Below are 23553 nucleotides of genomic sequence, written 5' to 3'. Positions count from 1 at the left end.
GCAATCTTGGGTTATCTTCCAATCATTCACTTGATGGGCTCCAAATTTTAGTGTGATAATAACCGGGCAATTTGCAGGATGGCCCTTCGCTGGGGATGGTCTTTAATTTTTGCCCCTCAAATTGGTGGTTTTCTTTTTTTTTGCCCATTATGATCGCTTGGTTTCGGGTTGACCACCTTAGCAAGTTAAAAAAAATTTAAAAAAATCGCAAGGTAGAGTTTGGATTAGCAAGCAATTTTTTTTCACTGAGCTGGGATTCGGACCCACAACCTCGGGGTATTAGGCGAAGAACAAAACTTAAAGACCACCAATTTGAAGGCCAAAAATTAAAGACCACCCCAAATGAGAGATAATCCGCGCAAAAAAAAATGATAATGGCCCATGTTTGTCTGCTATGAGCCCAAATGTTCTGTGAGGCAGCCCAGAACCACTGAAAAGGCGAAGATGGCCTATTAGAGGCACGACCGGACAACTTTAGAGGGGTGTTCTGTTGTTAGCGTTGTCATTTTAGTTACTGAAAATCCTTAAAAGCATGTAAATGATTGAAGCAGAGAAAAAGTAAATGTATAGCACAAGTAATTAGGGTGGACATGGTACGGTATTTAAAACTTCGGTACGGTAATTTCGATTTTCGATTTCCAAAAATACTATACCGTACCAAATTAATTCGGTATGGTTCGGCATTTTAAAGGTCGGTTTCGGTATTTTATGGTACGGTAAATCGATACCATAGTTTGTCCGACTTCGACTTACATATACTCATATCGTGGAGAATTAGGACTTCCGCAACTTAAGAAACGTTTCAATTATTATGTACTAAACACCTTACACATGTAAAAATATTCAAAAGAAAGTACAAGCTATCCCTTTTGTAAATCAATTACACAAAAAAGACATTTAAATCAAGATAGAATAGTCAAAGTTCCAATATTTAAACAATTAGTTTTCTAATAATACTAGTTTATATATTTGTTGGTATTATAATTCTAAGATATATGAATTATATATGTAATTATATACTTCGGTACGGTATTCAGTATTTCCGTATTTTCTTTATGAATACTGAATACCGTACCGAATACCAAACTTTTTAAAAATGCATACCACCATACCAAATACCATAATACCGAAACCGTGGTATAAATTTTTTTGATTTCGATATGATGATCGGTATCTACCATATCATGCCCACCCCTACAAGTAATGGCAGAGAGAAATCCATTATTTGTAACTAAGAGGAAGAATGCTTAATTAGAAGACTAATTACTAATTAGGAACAAGGGTATGTTTATATATGATGGGAAATATAGCAAGATTTATTAATCAGTCCACGTGAAATTACATTGATTATGATCAGGGGCGGACCCACCTTGAAGGGTGGGGGATACGTGCCTCCCGTAACTTTTAAAAAAACCCTATATATATATATATATTGAAAAATTATCATATATTTTAAGAGGACCCTTCAAACATAATTGCTAAAGTAGTTCAGTTGGTAGGATTGCCTCTGCGTTGATGCTCACTAGTTGTGACCCAAGTTCAAATCTCGGCTCCTACAATTTTAATTATTTTTTTAAATTTGTGCGAATCACATTGTACAAACCTACGCTTAACGCAGATTTTTAATTTTCTTTTTAATCTTTTTATTATTTAGTCTCCCTCCCATTTTACTTTTCCATTAAATCCCTCCCACCAAAAGCCCCAAATTCCAAAAGATCTTTTCCCACTTCCCACTCATCTTTTCTCAACGTAATAAGCAAAAAGAAACTCCGTTGGCTCTATCAATTCTCAAACCCTTCTTCCATTATCAAGTTTCTCACAAATCACTAGGTTCGGAACGTCACCCATAATCGAATCTATTGTCGATATTCATTAATTTCTCCCAATGAAATTCGAGCTAACGATCGAACTTCTCTTACAATAAAGCTTTCCCTTCTTTTTTAGTGATTAATATAAATTATTTATTGTATAAGTATATAATAATATTTAATTACTAGGGATTGAGGAATACATAACTTTATAGATTTAATTTAATTAAAAATTATATAGATTTAATTTGAGCCCTAAAATCTTATCATAATTTTAAATTTGGGATTTTGTACAATCAACTTAAGGTCTTGAAAAGTTAGGTTTATTTTTATTTTTCAAATGAAAACGTGTCAAGTTCAAGTATGAGTTGATTATGTAGTTTTTTTTATAGTAGTACCAAATAAATATATTTGATAATATTGAAGTTTGTACTTTGCTATTGTAATCAATAAGTTTTTTTATGGTCGCACGCCTAACTTTGTATCTAGTAATTGGTGTACTAAAGATAATGGTGCTCCCGTTGTGTTCAAATCCTGAATCCGCCTCTAATTATGATGTATCAAATAATCAATGTTTTGTTCGTAAAATTCTTGAAGCATTGTAGTTAGGCCAGAGAGAAAACGACAACAAACTTAAAGAATTTTGTTTGGAAAGGTTAAGTAAAGTTGGGATGATAAAGTAAAACTAGTGTCGCAGTAAATATTCCGCTGTTCGATTTTGTTTGTAGTCAGTTTTTTATTTTAACTTGGAGTTGAGTTTTTTTTTTTTTAGGGCCAAATGGCGATTTTAGTCCCTGAGTTATTGTCTAATTATGATTTTAGTCCTTGTGTTAATGCACTAACCACATTTAACCTTTAATTAAATAAAGTGTGCAATTTTAATTCCTAGACCTAACTTGAAATTAACACTGTTAACTTTAACTACTTTTCTTAACCACTTCGATCATTCTGCCGGAACAACTTTTGTACTTGGTACAAAAAAAAGGTATACGAGTGTTTGCAAGCTTCCATCTCTTTTTGTTGTCTCCCCTCTCCCTTCCCTTTACCCCCTTCCCAGATAACCTCTTCATTATTACCTATAGTATAATTAGCTGTTTGCGTATGGACAATGGTGTTGCCATTTGCGTGACTTCATTTCTCTATCCTTTTAAAACTAAGGAATTTCACAACAATTTGTACGTACACATGCACTTTCTGCTTTTGAAATTAGAACAAGTTGCTCTCCTAGACTGTAAATGTATACATACATCTCTGCTCTATTTAAACAAATGACGCAAGACTTATGATAGTGCTAGGTTAGGCGTGAATTTCAGCTTCTTCGGGCTAAATTAGTTCTATTAGTGCTGCTTTCCCTTTCTATTTCATCTCTGCACCCTTAATCCATTTTCTCTCTTCTTTTTTGGTTAAAAAAAGTAACTAAAGTTAACGGTGTTAATTTCAAGTTAGGTCTAGGGATTAAAATTGGACACTTTATTTAATTAAAGATTAAATATGCTTAGTGCATTAACACAAAGGCTAAAATCATAATTAGACAATAACTCAGGGACTAAAACCGCCATTTGCCTTTTTTTAAAGTTTGAAAACTTAGTTTTCATCACTTTTTATCACAAAATCCAATGTTTTTTCAAGTAGAAAATATATTCAAACACAAGCTCAATTTTTCTTTTTAACTTTTCAAATACTACAAATTTTTCTTTTCACATATCACCAACTTCATGTCCTAACTACGCCTACATAAGTTTACCAAGTCATACCCCCTTTGGCATTTGTTTTTGTTATCTTACCCTGTCAACCTCCACATGCCATCGCTGTTTCTATTCCCAATGCAAATTTGGTGCTCCGTTAAATTGGATATTATATTTCCGTATTGAGAGGTGTATCCTAGCAAGTGGCTAGACCGACCCCACTAGACATGGAAATGATCAATACATCTTTTCCCTACGCAATAAAAGATTAAATTTTCAACGCTTTTAATCTAGGATATGATAAGTATCAATACGATGGTGGAGTTGGTGACGATAACATGGTATATTAAATACAACCACCATTGGACTTTCATTGATGATCGAATAATTTAAGTAATAGCAGTAATTAGTAGTCCATTATAATCTTGAAAGACACTGTGATATGGTTGAAAACACTGACTATTGGTAAGTGTACAAATAAAAGACGAATACCAGTACAAGAAGTTTTTTTGGGCTGGTCGAGCCTATCACCTACTCCCTGCGTCTAATTTATGTGGCGCCTTTATCTTTTTAATTCATTCTAAAAAAAAATGTTATCCTTTTATAGGCATATAAATATAATTTATAACCACATAAATATTTAAAATTTATATTAAGCTATATAAATTTTAAAATCTTTCATTCTTTTTTAAACTTTGTACTAATTCAAACAATGCCACATAAATTGAGACTGATAGAGTATCACTTATTATCCATCTCTATATATAAGCTTCTCTCCTATTATTTTAAAAAAAAAAAAACATTAGAGCAGATGACACAGCCCACCGATATGTTATTAACCATGGATTTCTTTTTGATTGCCATTACACTAGCTACCTCCATTATTTTTCTCTTCTTTCTTCACAAACGAATTTTCTCAACCAAAAGTAACAATGGACAGAAGAAGAGGGTACCTGAAGCAGCCGGAGCATGGCCAATTATCGGCCATCTCCCCCTTCTCAGTGGATCCGAATCCGATCAACTGCCTCACAAAATCTTGGGCCGCATGGCAGAAAAATACGGTCCCATTTTTGGAATGAAGCTTGGAGTTCATCAGGTTGTAGTTGTGAGCGATCCCAAATTAGCTAAAGAATGCTTTACTACAAATGATTTGGCCCTTGCAAGCAGGCCCAAATCCATGGCTTCAGAGATCATAGGCTACAAAGATGCCATGTTTGGACTTGCTCCTTACGGGCCTTACTGGCGAGAAACAAGAAAGATAGCCACAATTGAGTTGTTTTCCACAAGGCGAATCGAAATGCTCAAACATATCAGGGAATTTGAAGTAAAATCAGCTATTAAAGAGTCGTATAATTACTGGATGAAGAATAAGAGCAGTAGTAATTTAAATGGTGTTGTGAAGATGGAGATGAAGGAATGGTTTGGAGATTTAATAACGAACAGTTTAGGGAAAATGTTATTTGGAAAAGGATTTAAGGGTAATGAAGAAGGAGGAATAAATAGAACTCACAAAGCAATTAGAAGGTTTTTTGAACTGATGGGGGCTTTTGTTTTGGCTGATTTTTTACCTTATTTAAGGCGGCTGGATATAGGAGGACATGAGAAGGCAATGAAGGAGGTTGCTAAAGAAATAGACTTTGTTGTTGAAAAATGGTTAGCAGAGCATAAAAGGAAGAGGGAAACTGATGGGATTAAATCAGGTGAAGAAGAAGATTTCATGGATGTCATGTTGTCCATTTGTGAAAATAGAGCTATGCATGGATTTGATGCTGATACTGCTATCAAAGCTACTTGTATGGTACGTTTCGTCGTTACCTTCTTCAAACTATTTACTCCAAAGTTGTTCTGTTTTTGGTTTATAAATCAATAACTATATGAATTGACTAAGAATTAAGGAAAAATGTCACGATCAATTGAATTATATCAAGGGAAAACGTTCGAAGTTGCCCAACGTTATAATTTTGGTCTATTACCCTTACCGTCATGAAATTGCCCCTCCTGGCTATCTAGCCATTAGCAGATCTCAAGCATGAAATAAGTGCACTCCAAAGTGTCCACATTCTTTGGACAAAAAAAGTCTAAATTTATGTTACAACTTTCAACTATATCTTAAATTTACCCTATTTTGGAGCTCTGTTAAGGATCGATTCAAGAATGAGACTTTTTCCTAACGAAATGTAATATTTGTTTAGAAGGCTGAGTGCGGACAAGATTAAGCAGTTTTGAATAATACAGGGGCATATTTTGATCATTTTTCCTTATATCAATAGGGTTTACTTATTGTTTTCATCGCTAGCATATAATAATCTAAATTGTTTTTCATCAATTAATTATCAATTGATTATGTGGAGCTAATTGCTGCATTTGTTGAATTTGGCTTGGTAGGCTCTGCTATCAGCAGGTACTGACACCACGATCGTAACTCTAACATGGACTTTGTCTTTACTCCTAAACAACTATGAAGTACTAAAAAAGGCCCAAGATGAGCTAGACACTCACGTTGGAAAGAACAAATGGGTACAAGAATCGGATATCAAGAACTTGGTCTATCTTCAAGCGATTGTCAAAGAAGCATTACGTTTATATCCAGCTGCACCACTCTCTGTACCACATGAGTCGATGGAGGATTGTACTATCAGTGGCTACGATATACCAAAAGGTACTCGCTTATTAGTGAACATATGGAAGTTTCATCACGATCCTAATATATGGCCAAATCCTCACGAGTTCAAGCCAGAGAGGTTCTTGACGACACACAAGGATGTCGATGTAAGGGGCAGTCACTTTGAGTTGATACCATTTGGTAGTGGAAGAAGAATGTGTCCCGGAATTTCCTTGGCCCTTCAAGTTGTGCCCTTTGTAACAGCCGTGTTGCTGCAGGGGTTTGACATGAAGAGGCCTTCGGATGAACCAATTGATATGAGTGAGAGCTTTGGATTGACAGTCCTCAAAGCTACTCCGCTCGAAGTTCTCCTTGCTCCCCGCTTGGCTCCCAATCTTTATGAATAAAATGCGTCTGAAGGTTTTACCTGATGCCGCGATTGTAAACTATAGTTTGTACTATTGAAGTGAAATAATAAAGAAACAACAAAATTACCACATTTGAAATGTGATTGTAGAAGTAACTCTTGACATCATCTTGAAGATGACATTATTTTTAGAGTCCTACATTGGAAATTTCAGGTTGTAACTGTGACATTAGCCTACAGTACTCTCCCAACTGTAGTTACTACTTTTGGATCGTTCAGCTTGAAGGGATATATGTATATATGCATGGTTTATTACCTTCTCAAGAAATTTCCTTGAGTTTTTGTTGTCGCTTTCTCTCTGTCGTAACTACATCACTTTAGATGCAACTCAACTATAAAGAAGTGGAAGCTATAAAGACTCATATAACTGATCTACGCTGCAGTAATTTCACATTTGATTTGGATTTCAGTTACAACAATTTTGATGAATATTAAAACATCAACAATTATCTCACAATATAAGGCTTGAACACATTGTTAACTAATAAGCACTGAACTTCCCCAAGCCACCTCACAATTTGAATTTAGATTGCTAGACAATGAAGTAGTCAAAACACGGTTCAGAAGCATCACATTAGTACCTATTGGAATTGTCAACAAGGTCAAACCACTATATATTTAAAAACACAGTATGAAAAAGCTAGCAAGATATTGGTTATGCTATTAACCAAGAAAACTGTCTACTATACCGAATCACCTCATATTTGGAAAATAAGAGATTAAGAAGCTAGTCAAAAGCTCTCTTTAATTTCATCATTCTCATGGAGTAGTCAGTGTCTTCAAATGAACTGCCTCGATAGTGAAGCTTCTGAATCCCGTCAACCCGTTTTTGCTTATGGCTCCTTTGTTCGTTGCTCTTGGAACTCCAGAAGAGCCTGAGCAGTCTTTACCCCAAGGTACAAATCTAGGATTTCAACTCTTTGATTGTGGTTTTCTTCCAGCACATACTTCATAAATACTCGTTGTGAGTTGCACATCAGCACAGTTCAAACCGAATATCAGACAAATCTAACAAAAAAGGAATGAACAAAGATAATAGCCATGAAATTGTTGGGGGAAAGCTTACATCTATTATTTTTAGGAAAAGCTCCACCAATATGTTCACTCTTCAATTTGATCACCTCTGCAAAATGAGATATATATTTATATATGCGTCTGCCATCCAAACAATGAGGATCGACTTTGAGATACAGCCTCCTCATTTCGGGCGTACGCCTGTGATTAAGTTTTGTTAATTAGATGTCCAAAATAATTACACATTGAACTTCCAAGTCGCACCTGCTTGTTAACACAGCTCTAAGAGGAGCATATGAGAAGTCATTTCAATGAAATGGTCTTGGTACGTAAGGTGCAACATAGGGTGGATTTTTTGGAAATTATAAGGCTCAATCTAAGAGTTATGGCATATGAACAGCTAAAACAGTCAACCACATATTTTGCTTATTTTTTACAACTTTGACAAAGCAGATACAAAGTTGAATATCAATTATGGACAACGTTGAATGTAAAATAACAGAGAACAAAACATGATGTATTTGAGTATGTTATATAAAGATATAGTTGGCTAAGTAGATGTATTACTTGCAGAAAATGATAATGAAAACATTGCAGAAGACAGTCTGGTAAAATAGAAAGCACATAACTACAGTGTGCAGTCCACATTGATCAATACTGCTCAGAGGATAGCGTTTGCTATTCTTTTTCCTCTACATCGAGCATCCACAAAAGCATCATATTTTACTGCAGCGTGTACAATGCAGAAATAACAATAGAGGGGTAAACATTTCCAATCAAACTTCTCCAAGGTAGGAATATTACAACCCCTGTCTTCAAACTATTCCTTTTCTTTTTCACACCTACTTCATCCCTTCAAAGAATAGAATTGATCTTTTTCATCTTGAAATTTTCACCTCGATAAATACTTAACACTTAAAATCCACTAATAGAAAGTTCCTAAAATGAGAAGTGTGCAAAGTTCATTCAATAGGTAGGACCCTTACCACATTATAGGAGGTCTTCCTGAGTTGAGATCTGAATATGACAACGTACTAATTCTAAACAAACTCCAGAAAAGCATATTCTGCCAACTTCACATCCCCAACCGAAAGAAAGATAAACCTGAAATCTACAAGAGGAGCTCAGAAAATAAGAAAGAGTCCTCCTTAATTTGGAAATGAATAAACTTGCAATCAGGAACACCCTTTTTCAGCATTTAGATTATAACGGTAGTCATCAATAACAAACAGAGAAAGAAATATTTTTAAGAAAATAAAAAGGTTTAGCTAGATAAAAATAAAGCTAGAAGAGATATGATAACGTAAGTGTATATACTCTCGATTCATAGATTTCGAAGTCATATAGATGAGGTTTACTGTATAATATACAACACCTCGTTACTTGGATCTATTCATAATAAAGTGTGTTGTGATGCCAATAGAAGAGCAATACTCACCAGACTCCGAAATGTTGAACAGAACAGGCACATGAATGGACTATCACGACACAGCAAAAACTGAAATAAAAAAAGATGAAACAAAACAGAGGAACAAAAATATCAGTAATAGAAAAGTGCACCTAAAATCTCGACAAGGAAAATTATAGAAACAAAAAATTTAGTAACAGACATGCAATTGAAAAACTAAGAAGAAATAAAAATATTACATCTTTCGGAAGATGCACAAGTGGAGAAGGGCATAAACGTCGATTTTCATATTAAAAATCACACAATTTCATTTTAGGAAAAATGAATTGATTCATAAGGAATATATATGGAGAGAGAGAGAGTGATACAGGTAAGTAAATCAGCAATTCTCCAAGATAAGAAAAGATAACCTTTGAAAAATAAAAATACGGGACCCCATTATAGAGAGGACGAGGCACTTGATAATTGAAGAGTCCAACAGAAAATTCAAAGAATAGAGAGCAGTAACACTCTAAATCTCACACCATGCACCCCAACCTCTATCCTTTATCCCTATTGGGAATAGATTGAATTTACTTGAACATACATAATCATTTAGTGGTCAAATCTGCTATGGATCGAATTACCTGATAGACTGAGGGAAAGAAAAATAACAATATTTAGCCAGAAATTTGTTTTTCAAACTCTTAGCAAAAGATTCACCATTAATTCTGGTAAAGAGCTCCAAGAGCCTCTCCTTTTTCGCGTCTTTACTTTCTTAACTCCAAAATTTTAGATTAGATCAAATAGAAAATCCCTCTTAAAGTTAGATCGAAGAGAAAGGACCTACAAACAAATACCTGAAAATTAGACCATAAGCTAAGAAGAGGAGAACAGAACCATTCAATGAGCATTCTCAATATTATGCCTTGAAGAGGACTCGAACCTCCACTCTCTTTAGCACGGCGGATTGCTAATCCGTTGGACGAGTTAATCGTACCGAGGGTTCGAATCCCTCTCTTTTCGTTGATGACTTTATTTTTTTTTCAATTTTTGAAATTCTAAAGACACCCGCAATTCCGTAGAAAGACATCATGATTCCTTGTGGAAAAAAAAAACGATTTGCTGAGGCGGAAAAAAAGATATCTACAATATAGGCGTGGTGATCAGTTGGACCTTTGATTAATTAACATCTCTTTTTGATTGACCGCCTCCTTTCAAAGGAAAGAAAATGAATGAATCTCTCTACAAATACAATTATGTGGTGCATTTAGGGAAAAAGGGCATGTAAATTGAATATACACTAATAAGTCTAAAATTAGGCACATGTACCATTTCAAATTTGTGGAAATAGCTGAAAGATAATCGACATTTGGGAATGGTAGAATGAACCTAGCATTTGATCCATATTATTTACATTCTATATACCAAGAGGTAGAGGAAAGATCTAACTAAAGCTTTTCTACCTTCAAAGCATCTTATGTTTTCCTTCTCTCCTTTCACAAATAGTTTAATCAAGGCCAAGCGTAAGCTATCTTCTGTTGAACTTTGCGGCTTGGCATATACATCTTTGTTTATGATTTTTTTCATAGTTCAGACCCTGCAAATTTTGCAACATACACATTTATAATACATGTCTTATGTCTACAACATAATTTTTCTTAAAATAGAACGTTCTATATGCACTTGAATGTGTGTATAGACACAACAAATTTTAGCATCCTAACCTTGTATGAGAATTAAAGATGTCTCGTGTCGCAAGCACTCTCTCTCTGCAACATTGTTGTGACAACAGGACTCAAAGATTAAAAAAATCAAAAAAATCATGTCGCTCCATGCAAATAACATCCTTTTCTTTCTTTCTTTCTTTTGAAAAACTCACCAAACAGAGAGATGGCGGCCAGGGGAGCAAATTGCACAGAGTAAGGAGTAGGGATAGAGAGACATACAGAGACTATTGATATAAGGCCCAAATAGTGTTGTAAGATATGGTTACACGTGGTTTACTAATAGAAAAAGTGGAATCCACGTGTTCATTAATGAAATACGACAAAATTGGGGACAAACAATACTACTTCATGTACAATAAATAGTTGCACTGTTCGTACGCACTCTTGTTCACTTCTAATATTCGTCGTAGTATCTGAATTATGTGTTACTTTATTTAATTTTGGGAAAGAAATACAACTTTTAAATTTGGCTTACTTGTAAAACTTTTTCTTATAAGAACTATTTCTGGAAAAAATAATTTTAGAGAATAGTAAGTCGTATTTGATTAATTAATTCAAAATGTACTTTATAACAACGATTTATGTTTGATCAAGGAAATTGGAGAAAAATTAATTTTTTTTAACTTTTGAAAAATAACTAATTGTTATAAAACTATATATAATTGGAAATAAATAAGAGAAGCAAATTAATAACTTTGTAGAGAGGAGAGAGAGATTATATTATTATCTTTTCTTGATGTTACAAACGAGAAACCAAGCTCCCTATTTAGAAGAGTTTTGCTGCTAAATCTACAATATATACAATTTAAACACTACTTGGTACAATTAAGATACAACTTGAACACTACTTGGTACAACTAAGATACAACTTGTACTTTCAAGTTGTATTTATTATTTTAAGTCAAGTGATACAATATACACTTGTAGGTGTATAATCATTAATAATACATCCAAATTACAACTTGATAAATAGTTTATAATATTAATAACTTTTTACTGCTAGTCTGCTACTCAAAATATTTTATTTTATTTTTTTCTGAAAAGAGAATCTAACGGGCCCTCTAGGATAACAACAGAGATGAATTATCCGACGTGACAACTTAGTGGAAGTACCATAATTAATGGATAGAACTATAGAAGATATTTTCATTTTTTTATATTTCTTCATCAATAAGCTATTGTCACCTTGCATGAATATCTATGGGCAGCTAGAGAATCCAGGCACATTAATAGTTACTAGTAATTACTACAACTTCTAATATACATATAATATATATATCAAAATCAATGAAACTTCTTCCGAGCTCTAATGCATGCTAAGAATCACATATTTCAATAGCTTAGTGACCTTAGTTTCACTCTTCACGTAGATGGTGAAATCTACCATTATGTTTTGTCTAAATAAAAACGCTTTTACAATCTCTACTCAGTCTTGTTTCGTAGATACAAAATTTACTAGCACAAGAAGTTGGAACAATCCAGTTCTCATAATCAAGATAGATTATATTTAATTTTGTGCGACAATCATACCGATAGTTATCCAATTTCATCTTCGATTGTGAACATAAATTTTATTCTTATAAGAATCGATAATTTAATCTTTTGTGCATAAAATAAAACTCTATACACTAAATCATCCACTATATAAGTAAACGGACACATAGACCAGTATATGATCTATTTTAATCTTTGTTAAAACTAAATAAAAAATAATTCTATAGTATCTAAACACATATTTAACAGTACTAGTCTCTATGAACGTGCCTCGCACCTTAATAATAGCACGTAGATGTTCAGGCGCTCAACATTAGCTATGCTATCTCCCTGCTTCTTCCACAATTGTATATTCGTTTGTGAGTAAAGTGTCGGCAATATTTCATAACCAATTACTTAATACCATAGAGACAAATAATTCATTTATAATCTATTTTAAGTAATAATTCAATTTTAAAATGGTATAACAGCTATTGACTGCTAGTTTAGAGTCTTTTTCTTTTTTATTTATTTTACTTTCTTTATTGAAGGTATAAAAATTTTTAGTTTCTCTTTTAATATAGTCTCTACCGCTTCATATAGAAAATTACTTTTATTCAAATAATTCTTTCAATCTAACTCAAAATGACATCCTTCATCTTTTAGCGGAGAAAGACGGATTGGTGTCACATTTAATTAGCTCATCATAATTCCTTTTTATCGTTCTTTATTTTTAATTAAACAGCTAACTTAACATATTGACTAAAATTTAGAAAATACTGATTAGAATTTATTAATGTATCTAAACAGTTTAATTGACCTTGTTCAAGGTAACCTGTAATAGTCAAAACCTAGCAGTCAATAGCTTTCACGATCGTAATCTTAAAACACTAACAATACTATCCAATATAGAATAATCTTTTCTAAAAAATACTTTATTTTTCAGAGGTATAAAAGCCGATTAATATTTTAAGGATATTTTGGTCAACCAAAATAATACAATTAAAAAAAAAAAAAACATGAAAGAGGAAAACTTTTTCCAATTTGGTCTTAGTGATTACCACTACCAGTTATGTCCTCTTCAATATTTACATCAGTATGCCCAACCTTTCGTTTCTGCGTAATCTGCTAGTGATGGCAAAGAGAAAAAAATAGTACAACAATTTTATAGCTAAAATATATTGAATCCAAATCAAAAGCAACTCTTAAGATTGCATATTGAGTCCCACAAACACTCCCTATAAAAATCAAAGTGATATCTAAAAAACAACACAATAACCATTAGAACTAAAGAAAGATTAAAAAAGACAAATTTGAAAATAAGAAAAAGCAAAGAAAATCAGTTTCGGATGAAATCTAACAAAAACTAAGCATAATCAACGTACAAGCACGTTGTTGGAGATAAATGTAGTAGGAATATTTGACAACATAACTGTAATTGCTTTTTATGTATGAAAAATACCTATGTAGGTGATATTAATTAGTTGGGATTGAGTTTTGTTCGTTTTAGTGCGTTACTTTAGGTCTAATATTTTCTAGGAAGCGGGAAAATCCATTTTCCAGTGACTTCTTACCATGTTTTCCAGTGGCTTCTTACCTTGTGTTTTCCAGTGGCTTCTTACCATGTGTTTGGTGTATTAACTTATACTAGTAATTTTTCCTAACCATTTTGAAATTTGGTGGCTACACGCAGAGGTGAATCTAGGATTTCTAAAGCATGGTTTCACCACTAAAAAAAAGAAGGAAAAATGTATTAAGTGGGAATTGATCCCTAGACCTCTAGGTAAATAACTCAACATTCAACTAAGTGCACCATTTAACCTTCTTGTGGCATGTGTTCCTGCAGTTAATATTATACCAATTTTTAAAATATATACATAAAATACCTAGTTTTATGGAGAGACCATGTGTTCACGTGACCCAAAATTAGTACGTAAAATCGCCCCTGCTTCACGAGTTCTATTATCACACAAAGACTTGTTGGCTTTGTGTAGTTCATTACTAACGTGGTTTAGGTTTAAGAAGTGTATCCAAAAGAAATAGGATTAGAGCTTAGTAAGGGTATAAAAGTTGTTCAATATGTTAAGGCTATTTTGGTCAATCAACATTTATATTTATGCTTTTAAAATAATATATATATATATATATTTTACTACTATATATATATCCTAACTTTTATAGTCCTCACATGATTTTTTTATCCATTTTATCCCCGATTGAAGCTTTAATTACCTTAAAAGTTATCACTTATTTTGGTAAATATGAATAATTATATGAGCTTTAATACTACAAAGAGTAATGATGTGTAAGAGGTGATAGTGACATCACAAAAATCTATTTTTCAACCAAATTTAAATATTTTTATCCATTTACCCCTAATTGAGGCTTTAATTACCTTGCAAGTTCTATTTTTGTAAATTTAAATAACTATGTGGAATTTTTTAATGCTACAAGGAGTGATGATGTGGAAAAGGTGATAGCGACACTACAAAAAAAAATCTATTTATTCAACCAAATTTAAAATTGATCAAAAAAATTGTGTCTTTCTTTTATGTGGAAATGATTATTGAACTTGTTTCAAATTATTATTTTCCTATAACGTTTATTATAGACAAGTAAAAAAATTATCGGGACATTCTCTTTCTACATTAGTTCATGATAAATTATTAAATTAAATATTATTTGTATATATAGCTAAAAATATTTGAAAAAGGTTATACATAAACCTTTAAAAAATTACTGTATAATTGTTTTTTAAAAATAAATTAAATTTAGAAAATAAAAAAATACATCATTTCTTAACATGCTTTTTTTAGGAAAAGGAAAGATTAAATTAAGAAAAACAAACGATTTCATTAACTTTTCAATTCCTTTGGTATGATTTATTTTGAAGGAATATCTACAAAAGTATTTCGTCATATCACGATTTTTTTTTAATTTAATTTTAAATGCTATTTTTATTTATAAGCTAATTTCATTGATGTCATCATATAACAATTTGTAGCATCAAATATTTTTATATTACCCGAATACAATAAATATGTTATTTTTCCCCAAAAATAGGTTAGCCAATATAAGTTTAATTGAGGAAAAAATAAATAAGCTACTCCAACATAAGGTATAACTCAATTTGAATCATTAAAGACTTTAACCCCAAATATTTCAGTACAATAAAAAAGAGAACTTTGGTGCATTTGTTTGAAAACAAAAAGGAAGTCTCAATATACTCTTAAGAAAAATGATGTTTTCGAACTTAGAAAAACTTTTATGTGATTCAATATTTTAGAAACATTGAGAAATTGTCAAACTACCTTTACAACTAATTTAGTGTTACAAAAACAAAACAAAAGGCAAGCGTAGCAAAAAAAAAAAAAACACGAAAAATGTTGTAATTATAAATTTAAAATGTAGAGCACGGGCCAAATGACACTAGTATATATATATATGGGGAGTTTTTCTGTAGTCCTGTGGTTATTTTTGTAATTTCTTAGAGCTACTTTTATAGGTGAGATGTGTTCATTTGTTGTTCAACTTTAAGAGTTTGTCTTATTTCTCTTTTATGTTGCCCTTAATTTAGTTTAATATTACTTTAATTGCCATCACATAATTTGATAAATCAGAAAAGAACACTTCTGAGATATTTTGCAAGACCCTAATTCAATCTCTCACCCCCCTCCACCCCCTCCACCCCCCCCCCCTTCCTCCCGCACCAACTTTTTGTGTTGTATGTATTGGTGTTTAGTCACTAATTTTCTAAGTGGTAAAACAAATATGTGCCGCTTTTTTATTTTACTTATAAGCTTTTGTCAACAAAAAATTAATCTTAAAAATATAATAATTCACGTAGGAGAGAAATTATTTATATATTTTTTTTTTTTTTGTAGTTTTTAAATATGTAAATTTATTTTAATGATTCAGAAGTACTATAAGTCCACATAGTTAGTAATTCAAAATATTCTAAAAGAAAATTAAAAAATATAGTAAAAGAAAAATGATCTGACTACCCAAATAGTAATACCTTCATATAAAATGAGAAGGAAGGAAAACTTTTTTTCCTTAACAAAAAAATGAAATCAAGAAACATACTATTACACTATGCCATAATAAATCTACTAAGACACATCAGACATTGTGCATATTCATTGCTTAATGATTTCGTCTTCTGAGATGGGTATCACTAACATAGATACTTACATGTCTATTTATAGGATCTTCTTCTCATGTCTTAAGCTCAAAAAATATAGATTCCACAAACAATATTTGTTTATGGCACTCCTCTAGAGATTTCACAATTTTACATTACTAAAAATAATTTGTTGAGCTCTTATATGGTGAGGTTGCTATTGAAAATAGTGCCTTTAGGGTGGCTAATAAAATAAATGAATATAGTTTTGTGTTGTTTATTAATTTGAGCTTAAAATTGATCGTCGCATTTGTTCTTTATTCTTGGAATATTTTGCAAACACAATAAACCGATCTATTTGATACTGAATTTCCACAATAGATATTGAAATACCCAGTGCGATAAAGAAAAATAGAAAAAAATTTGCAAATAAATAATTAGCTTCGTCAACAGACTGTTGCTTTGTAATGCATTAGTTCATTTTCAATTAATTTATAATATCACTTATCCACAGTTAATAAGTCATAGTCTCTTTATTTATTTGAGGTTGAAAATCGTCCCAGCATTTCTTGGACACTCAAATATCTTTTTGCAATAATTGGTTAGTCAGTATTGATTTAGTTCAGAAAAAAATGAGTGATATAAATCCAACATATGATAAAGTTCAATTTGAATTATTGGACACTATATTCTCAAAAGCCTTCAGTGAAATAAAAAGGAGAAGAGCTCTAATTTGAAAATAAAAGGAAATTCTTCTTTAACTTTCAAATACTTTTATATTATGATTTAGGTTTTAAGATTTTATAGAAAATGGCGAAGTACCAATCCTTCAGTAACTTAATGTCAGAAAGAGAGAGAATTTTTTTTAAAAAAATTATAACTTTAATTTTAATGTTAGTATTGGGCTCGGGCTTAGTACGGGCCGAGTGACACTAGTATATAGATAGATAGATATCCCATGGTTAATACTAAATCCGTAGTCCAATCCAAACTCTAAAAAGTTTAAAAAATCAACCCAATCAGAACCACAAATCCAAAAATATCATATTTCCTAAACCCCGCCAATTCCCTACCACAAGTGGAATCCGCACTTGGAAGATTAAGTAGGCATTTGGCCATAGAAACCCAAAACTTTTTCACTTTTTTTGGAATTTTGGAGTTGAAGTTGTGTTTGGCCATAGTTTTTGCAAATAGTATTTTTTTGTTGAAATGTATTTATTTTGGTTGTGAAAAAAGTGAAAAACTTGAAAAACAAGTTTTTCTTGTTTTTCAAATTTCAAATACATTTGAAATTTTCATGGTTAAACACTAATTTTTGAAAAAAGTGAAAAAAAATTCTTGAAAAAAGTGAATAATTCTTATGGCCAAACGGGTCCTAAATATAACCAGCATAATTTCGACCATTCGATGATTACTAATGTTTTTAGTATAGTACTTAGTAGGAATGCATACTACACACTAAGGGGTCGTTTGGTAGGAGTCGTTTGGTAGAAGGGATAAGTTATCCCATGTAGATGGGATTGGGTGGGATAAGATGGGATAACTAATCCCACCCTTTATGTGGGATAATTTACCCCACCTCTTATCCCATGTAGATGGGATTGGATGAGATATCAAAGAGGTCATCCCACCAACCAAACATAAAATTAATTCCAATCCCATTGGATTAAAAATTCAATCTCATCCTATCCATCCTACCAAATCCTGAAGACTCAGCAACTAAGGGGTCGTTTGGTAGGAGTCGTTTGGTAGAAGGGATAAGTTATCCCATGTAGATGGGATTGGGTGGGATAAGATGGGATAACTAATCCCACCCTTTATGTGGGATAACTTACCCCACCTCTTATCCCATGTAGATGGGATTGGATGAGATATCAAAGGAAGTCATCCCACCAACCAAACATAAGATTAATTCTAATCCCATTGGATTAATAATTCAATCTCATCCTATCCATCCTACCAAATCCTGAAGACTCAGCAATACGGTTGAAGACTGTGCTGGCTATTTCAGCTTGTATGTTATAAAAATCCTGAAGACTCAACAATATGGTTGAAGAATTTATATAAACTTCCACCACTGTTTCCTTCTTAGAGTATACTGTTGAATTTAGCCAAGGATTTTTTTTTCATTGCCATTACACTAGCTAGCTTCTCTATTTTTTTCTTCTTCCTTCACAAACATTTTTTCTCAGCTAAATGGCAGAGTAGAAATAGAAGGGTACCTGAAGCAGCAGGAGTACGGCCCATTATCGGTCATCTCCACCTTCTCAGTGGAACCGAATCCGATCAGCTGCCTCACCAAATCTTGGCCCGCATGGCGGAAAAGTACGGGCCTATTTTCGGAATGAAGCTTGGCGTAAATCAAGTAGTAATTGTGAGTGATCACAAAATAGCCAAAGAATGTTTCACCACAAATGACACGGTCTTTGCCAAACGGCCCAAATCCATAGCTTCAGATATCTTAGTCTACAATTATGCCGTCTTGGGGCTAGCTCCTTACGGACCTTACTGTCGAGAAAACAGGAAGATAGTCACAGTTGAATTTCTTTCCACAAGGCGAATCGAAATGCTCAAACACATCCGAGAATTTGAAGTAAAATCAGCTATCAACGAGACGTATAATTACTGGACGAAGAACAAGAGTACTAGTAATTTACATGGTGCTGTGAAGATGGAGATGAAGGAATGGTTTGGGGATTTAATTTTTTGGGGATTTAATTTTGAACACTATGGTGAAGATGTTATTTGGAAAAGGATATGAGGGTAATGAGGAAGAAGGAAAAAATAGAACTCACAAAGCAATCAGAAGCTTTTTTGAATTGTTGGGGGCTTTTGTTGTGGCTGATTTTTTACCTTATTTAAGGTGGCTGGATATAGGTGGTCATGAGAAGGCCATGAAAGAGACTGCTAAAGAAATGGACTCTGTTGTTGAAGAATGGTTAGTAGAGGACAAAAGGAAGAGGGAATGGTTAGTAGAGCACAAAAGGAAGAGGGATTCATGGATGTCATGCTCTCCATTTGTGAAGACAGAGATCTTCCTGGATTTGATGCTGATACTGCTATCAAAGCTACATGTATGGTACGTTTCTTCGTTACCTTCTTAAGACCACTTCAAACTCCTTATAGACCAATTATATGTACAATTTGAAATTGCTCCAACTCGCCCTCCATTATACTTTCGGCCTATTCATACACTACTTGTTATATAATTGCCACATATCCATATTGTCGTTAATAGAGTTCCAACATGAAGTGTGTGGACTCCAAAGTATCCATTTTTTACGAGAATTAAGGTGTAAATTAACCTTTCAACTTTGACTGTCTCATAAAATTACCCTATTTTGGAGCTCCGGAGTCGAGGCAAGAATGAGAGTGTTCTCTGTTGAGTTCATATGTCAAACTGATTGCTGAAGTTGTTGAATTTGGTTGTAGGGTATGTTGGCAGCAGGTACCGACACCACGATCGTAACTCTAACATGGACTTTATCTTTACTCCTCAACAACTATGAAGCCCTAAAGAAGGCCCAAGATGAGCTAGACGCTCACGTTGGAAAGAACAGATGGGTCCAAGAATCGAATATCAAGAACTTGGTTTATCTTCAAGCTATTGTTAACGAATCGTTACGTTTGCATCCAGCCGGACCACTTTTGCTACCCCACGAGTCCATAGTGGATTGTTTTGTTAGTGGCTACGATATACCAAAAGGCACTCGCTTATTAGTGAACATATAGAAATTTCATTATGATCCTAATATATGGCCATAACCTCACGAGTTTAAGCCAGAGAGGTTCTTGACGACACACAAAGATGTCGATGTTAGAGGAAATCACTTTGAGTTGATTCCATTTGGTAGTGGAAGAAGAATGTGCCCTGGAATTTCGTTCACCCTTCAAGTTATGCCCTTTGTAATAGCCATATTGCTGCAGGGCTTTGACACGAAGAGGCCTTCGGATGAACCAATTGATATGAGTGAGAGCTCTGGATTGGCAATCCTCAAAGCTACTCCGGTCGAAGTTCTCCTGGCTCCCCGCTTGGATTCTACTCTTTACGAATGAAATGCTAATAAAGTTTATGCCTCATGCAATTGTTGAATACTACTCCTCCTAGTTTGTAATATAAGTGAAAATAATAAAGGAGATTTCAGAAGTCCCAGTTTTGAGGTGTAATTCATGAAAAATTCTTACCATTCCACTTAGCCTTATCCATTTTCTTTTTGTATATATATTTAATCAACGGAAAAGGGTAAAAAATGCCCTTAACATTTTAGAAATTGCTCAAAAATGCCCTCCTTCCACCTATTGGATAAAAAATGTCCTAACGTTTTATAAATAGCTCAAAAATGCCCTCCTTAGCTTCCACCTGTTGGATCAAATTTGCTCCTAAAGTTATTTTCAGGCTTAAAGTTGCCCCTCCATTAGCGGAACAATTACATGACATTTCATTAAATTTCAATTAACATGTGGTCTTAATTTATTGGCTCATATAAAATTTCGACCTGACCCAACCCAACACAAAATACGATGTCTTTTGCTGACCAAAAAAGTTACTATCAAGAGATTAATTTTTTTATTTGTAATTGTTTAACTACTTTCATTCAATAGAATAGGATTTCAACTATTTCCTGTTCCAGATTGATTAATTTGGGATGGAACTAGAGTGATTGATTGATTCCCTAATTTAATTTTATAAGCCATGGTTGCTTGTATATAGATGTATTGTGTGTATATGATTGTATGTATGTGTGTGTATACTGTTGTATCGATTTATGTGGTTTGATTGACGCCAATGATAACGCCTTAACTAAAAATAAAAGCTGGGAAAGTGGGAATAGCTATCAATAATTAACAAACATACAATATGAGGGATTGGGCTCCTCTCCATTTTTCTTCTCTTCATTTTCCCCAAGTTCTATCTTAGATTAGAGACATATGGTATGGGTTAGAATTAATGACTAAGATTTAATTGACTAAAATAAGGCCCTAACCATAGTTCATATAATTAATAACTTATCCATAAATATATTAAAATATTTTCTCTCTCTTCCTATTATAATATTCCATCTTTTTTTCGATCATAACAACTCTTTAATGGTGATATTTTCATAATATAGACAACCTCTTTTCGTAAATATACAATTATCAATTGAATAACGGGGTATATATTATGTGAATTAGTAAGCATCATAATTGAAAAAATGAAAATATCACCAATTGAATAATGGGTCTATTGGGGAAAAAAAATTTAGTGGCAAAAGATAATCGGGTAAATCGTAAAAGATATTTTACCGGGTAGGAAAAGTAAAATAGGTAGAGAGAGAAAAATATTCTAATATATATTAATGGATAAGTTATTAATTATATGAACTATGGTTAGGGCCTTGTTTTAGTCAATTAAATCTTATTCATTAATTCTAACTCATGTCATGTGTCTCTAATCTAAGGTAGAACTTGGGAAAAATGGAGAGAAGAGAAATGGAGGAGCTCCAATACAATAGTAGCCTCCATATGCATTATTTGTATCATTTTTCCCAAACAAAGTAGTTCCTGCATTACCAGTTGCCAATTCTCTCTCCTATCAACTAGTATTACTGTAGAGGTATAACTATATTTAACTTTTGCAAGATTTTCACTATAAATCAAGATAACGTCACGGAGTTAATTCCTAAAAGTGTCACAAAATGTTTTAAAAATTATACTAATATCACTTTTGTTTTTTTGGATTAGAATATCACTCAACTATCTCATTTTCCTCAAAAATACTAAACATTATAAAACCATACATTCTCTAGCAGTTAATGTGCCATACCACATTCAATTTTTTTTTTTTTAATAATAAACTTATGGAATAATTTCAAAACCTCCCTCCCAAATTTGCTTTTATAATACTTAGTTCCCTTTACACTAGCTTCCTTTGTTTTGATTCTTTTGTAATCAAACTAATTTTAAATACTAAAAATTATTTATGTTGCTAATATACCCTTTTGTAACCTTATTTATAATGTTTAAATTTTTACTAATAATAGTTTCTCATTGATCGTAAGATTTTTCCTAATTTATAACTATCTAATTTTATAGGTAAAGTGTTGGTTTTTTTTTTTTTGTTATGCTTGAAAATATTAATCTCGAACGCTAAAACATGAAATTCAACAACTATATGAAAATTGATTCAAAAGCTTGGACTTCATCTTTGCTTCATTAATTATTTTTAAAGTCTCACGCTGTATATACATTTTCCAACCCTTTTTCGTAGATATAATTATGCTTAACAAAAAAAAATAGTATAAAATTTATTGCAATTATACAAATATTAGAATTTAAAAAATTGATTATTCATCTCACCCTCTAAATACTAAAAGCGAGATGTGCTCCATTTATCCCAAATATTGTTATTAATAACATGATTATAAGAACAAAGAGAAATATTACCGTAACACTAGAATTTAGGATTTCTCATAGTGATATTACATTAACACTAAAATTTAGGATTTCTTATTAGATATAAGATAGTTTTAAATTTTTAGCCTAACTATTAATATAACAATCCTAACAATTTTAGGGGAGAGAACTGTTATAAAACATTGTTCACATAATTAAGTTATAAAAGGGTAAATTTGAAATATATAGATTTCTAATTATTTAAAAAAGTTTGGATACAAAAATTGAAATAAGGGATGTTAGTGTAAATATCTCAAACCACAAGGGAACTAAGTGTTATCAAGATAAATTTAGAGGGAGGTCTTTGAAATATTTCATAAATTTATTATTAAAAAAATAAAATTTTAATTAATGACGTAAGTATGTATGGAGAAAGAGGTTTACAATGTTTTAGTATTTTTTTAGAAAAATGAAAATAGTTGGTGATATTTGAAATCTTTAAAAGAAACAAAGTAATATGAGAGAAGCGATTTAAATATGAATGACCGTTTAGGAAATTAACTCTTGACTTCGTGATAAGGGATATTATTAAGAGATGATGTATAAAAACCACAAATCCAAAATTTCAAATTACGTTAGTGGTCCTAGACCCCAATTGCCAATCCTACCCCACAAGTGAAGTCCGTGCCAAAATACAAAAACATCAACATATCTAGGATATGAAGTATCACTGGTGACTATAACAGATTAAATACAACAGCCATAATTTCGATGATTTACTAATGTTCTTAGTAGTAGTACTTAGGAGTATATACTACTTAGGAGTATATTCCTACTTTAAACTAAAGAGGTGTTTTGGCTATTTCAGCGTGTTTGTTAAGTATAATCTTGAAGACACAGTGATAGGTTATTTCATTATATAAACTTTC

General features: G+C 32.5%; 1 protein-coding gene, 1 long non-coding RNA gene and 1 pseudogene across 6 annotated transcripts; 2 read left to right on the top strand and 1 right to left on the bottom strand.

Annotated features, from left to right (window-relative positions):
• Positions 1 to 4234: 4234 nt before the first annotated feature.
• Positions 4235 to 6594, top strand: LOC132033308 (cytochrome P450 CYP82D47-like). The gene is made up of 2 exons (XM_059423253.1): positions 4235 to 5291; positions 5879 to 6594. Exons 1-2 carry the CDS (start codon positions 4305 to 4307, stop codon positions 6500 to 6502), a joined length of 1611 nt encoding a protein of 536 aa, XP_059279236.1. The 5' UTR covers positions 4235 to 4304; the 3' UTR covers positions 6503 to 6594.
• Positions 6595 to 7067: 473 nt separating this feature from the next.
• LOC132033306 (uncharacterized) lies at positions 7068 to 10871 on the bottom strand. Of its 5 annotated transcripts, none has more exons than XR_009408698.1 (6): positions 10806 to 10856; positions 10390 to 10523; positions 8975 to 9034; positions 8523 to 8647; positions 7589 to 7737; positions 7068 to 7469 (listed from the first exon to the last, which is right to left on the bottom strand). It is a non-coding gene; the product is annotated as an uncharacterized LOC132033306 (long non-coding RNA). The 5 variants fall into 5 exon arrangements; XR_009408700.1 differs by lacking the exon at positions 10806 to 10856 and adding an exon at positions 10651 to 10765; XR_009408701.1 differs by lacking the exon at positions 10390 to 10523 and having other exon boundaries at positions 10806 to 10871.
• Positions 10872 to 17059: 6188 nt separating this feature from the next.
• Positions 17060 to 20378, top strand: LOC132034787 (cytochrome P450 CYP82D47-like; annotated as a pseudogene).
• The last annotated feature ends 3175 nt before the right edge of the window (positions 20379 to 23553 follow it).

This window comes from Lycium ferocissimum, chromosome 10 (assembly GCF_029784015.1).
Source record: "Lycium ferocissimum isolate CSIRO_LF1 chromosome 10, AGI_CSIRO_Lferr_CH_V1, whole genome shotgun sequence".
Classification (NCBI taxonomy): domain Eukaryota; kingdom Viridiplantae; phylum Streptophyta; class Magnoliopsida; order Solanales; family Solanaceae; genus Lycium; species Lycium ferocissimum.
The sequence above is the reverse complement of the archived record's forward strand: the minus strand, read 5'-3'. Positions and strand labels throughout refer to the sequence as shown.

Coding starts and splice junctions, on each gene's coding strand:
- LOC132033308 (XM_059423253.1), top strand. CDS start 4,305: ATGACACAGCCCACCGATATGTTATTAACCATGGATTTCTTTTTGATT. Junction 5,292..5,878: donor CTATCAAAGCTACTTGTATG/GTACGTTTCGTC, acceptor TTGGCTTGGTAG/GCTCTGCTATCAGCAGGTAC.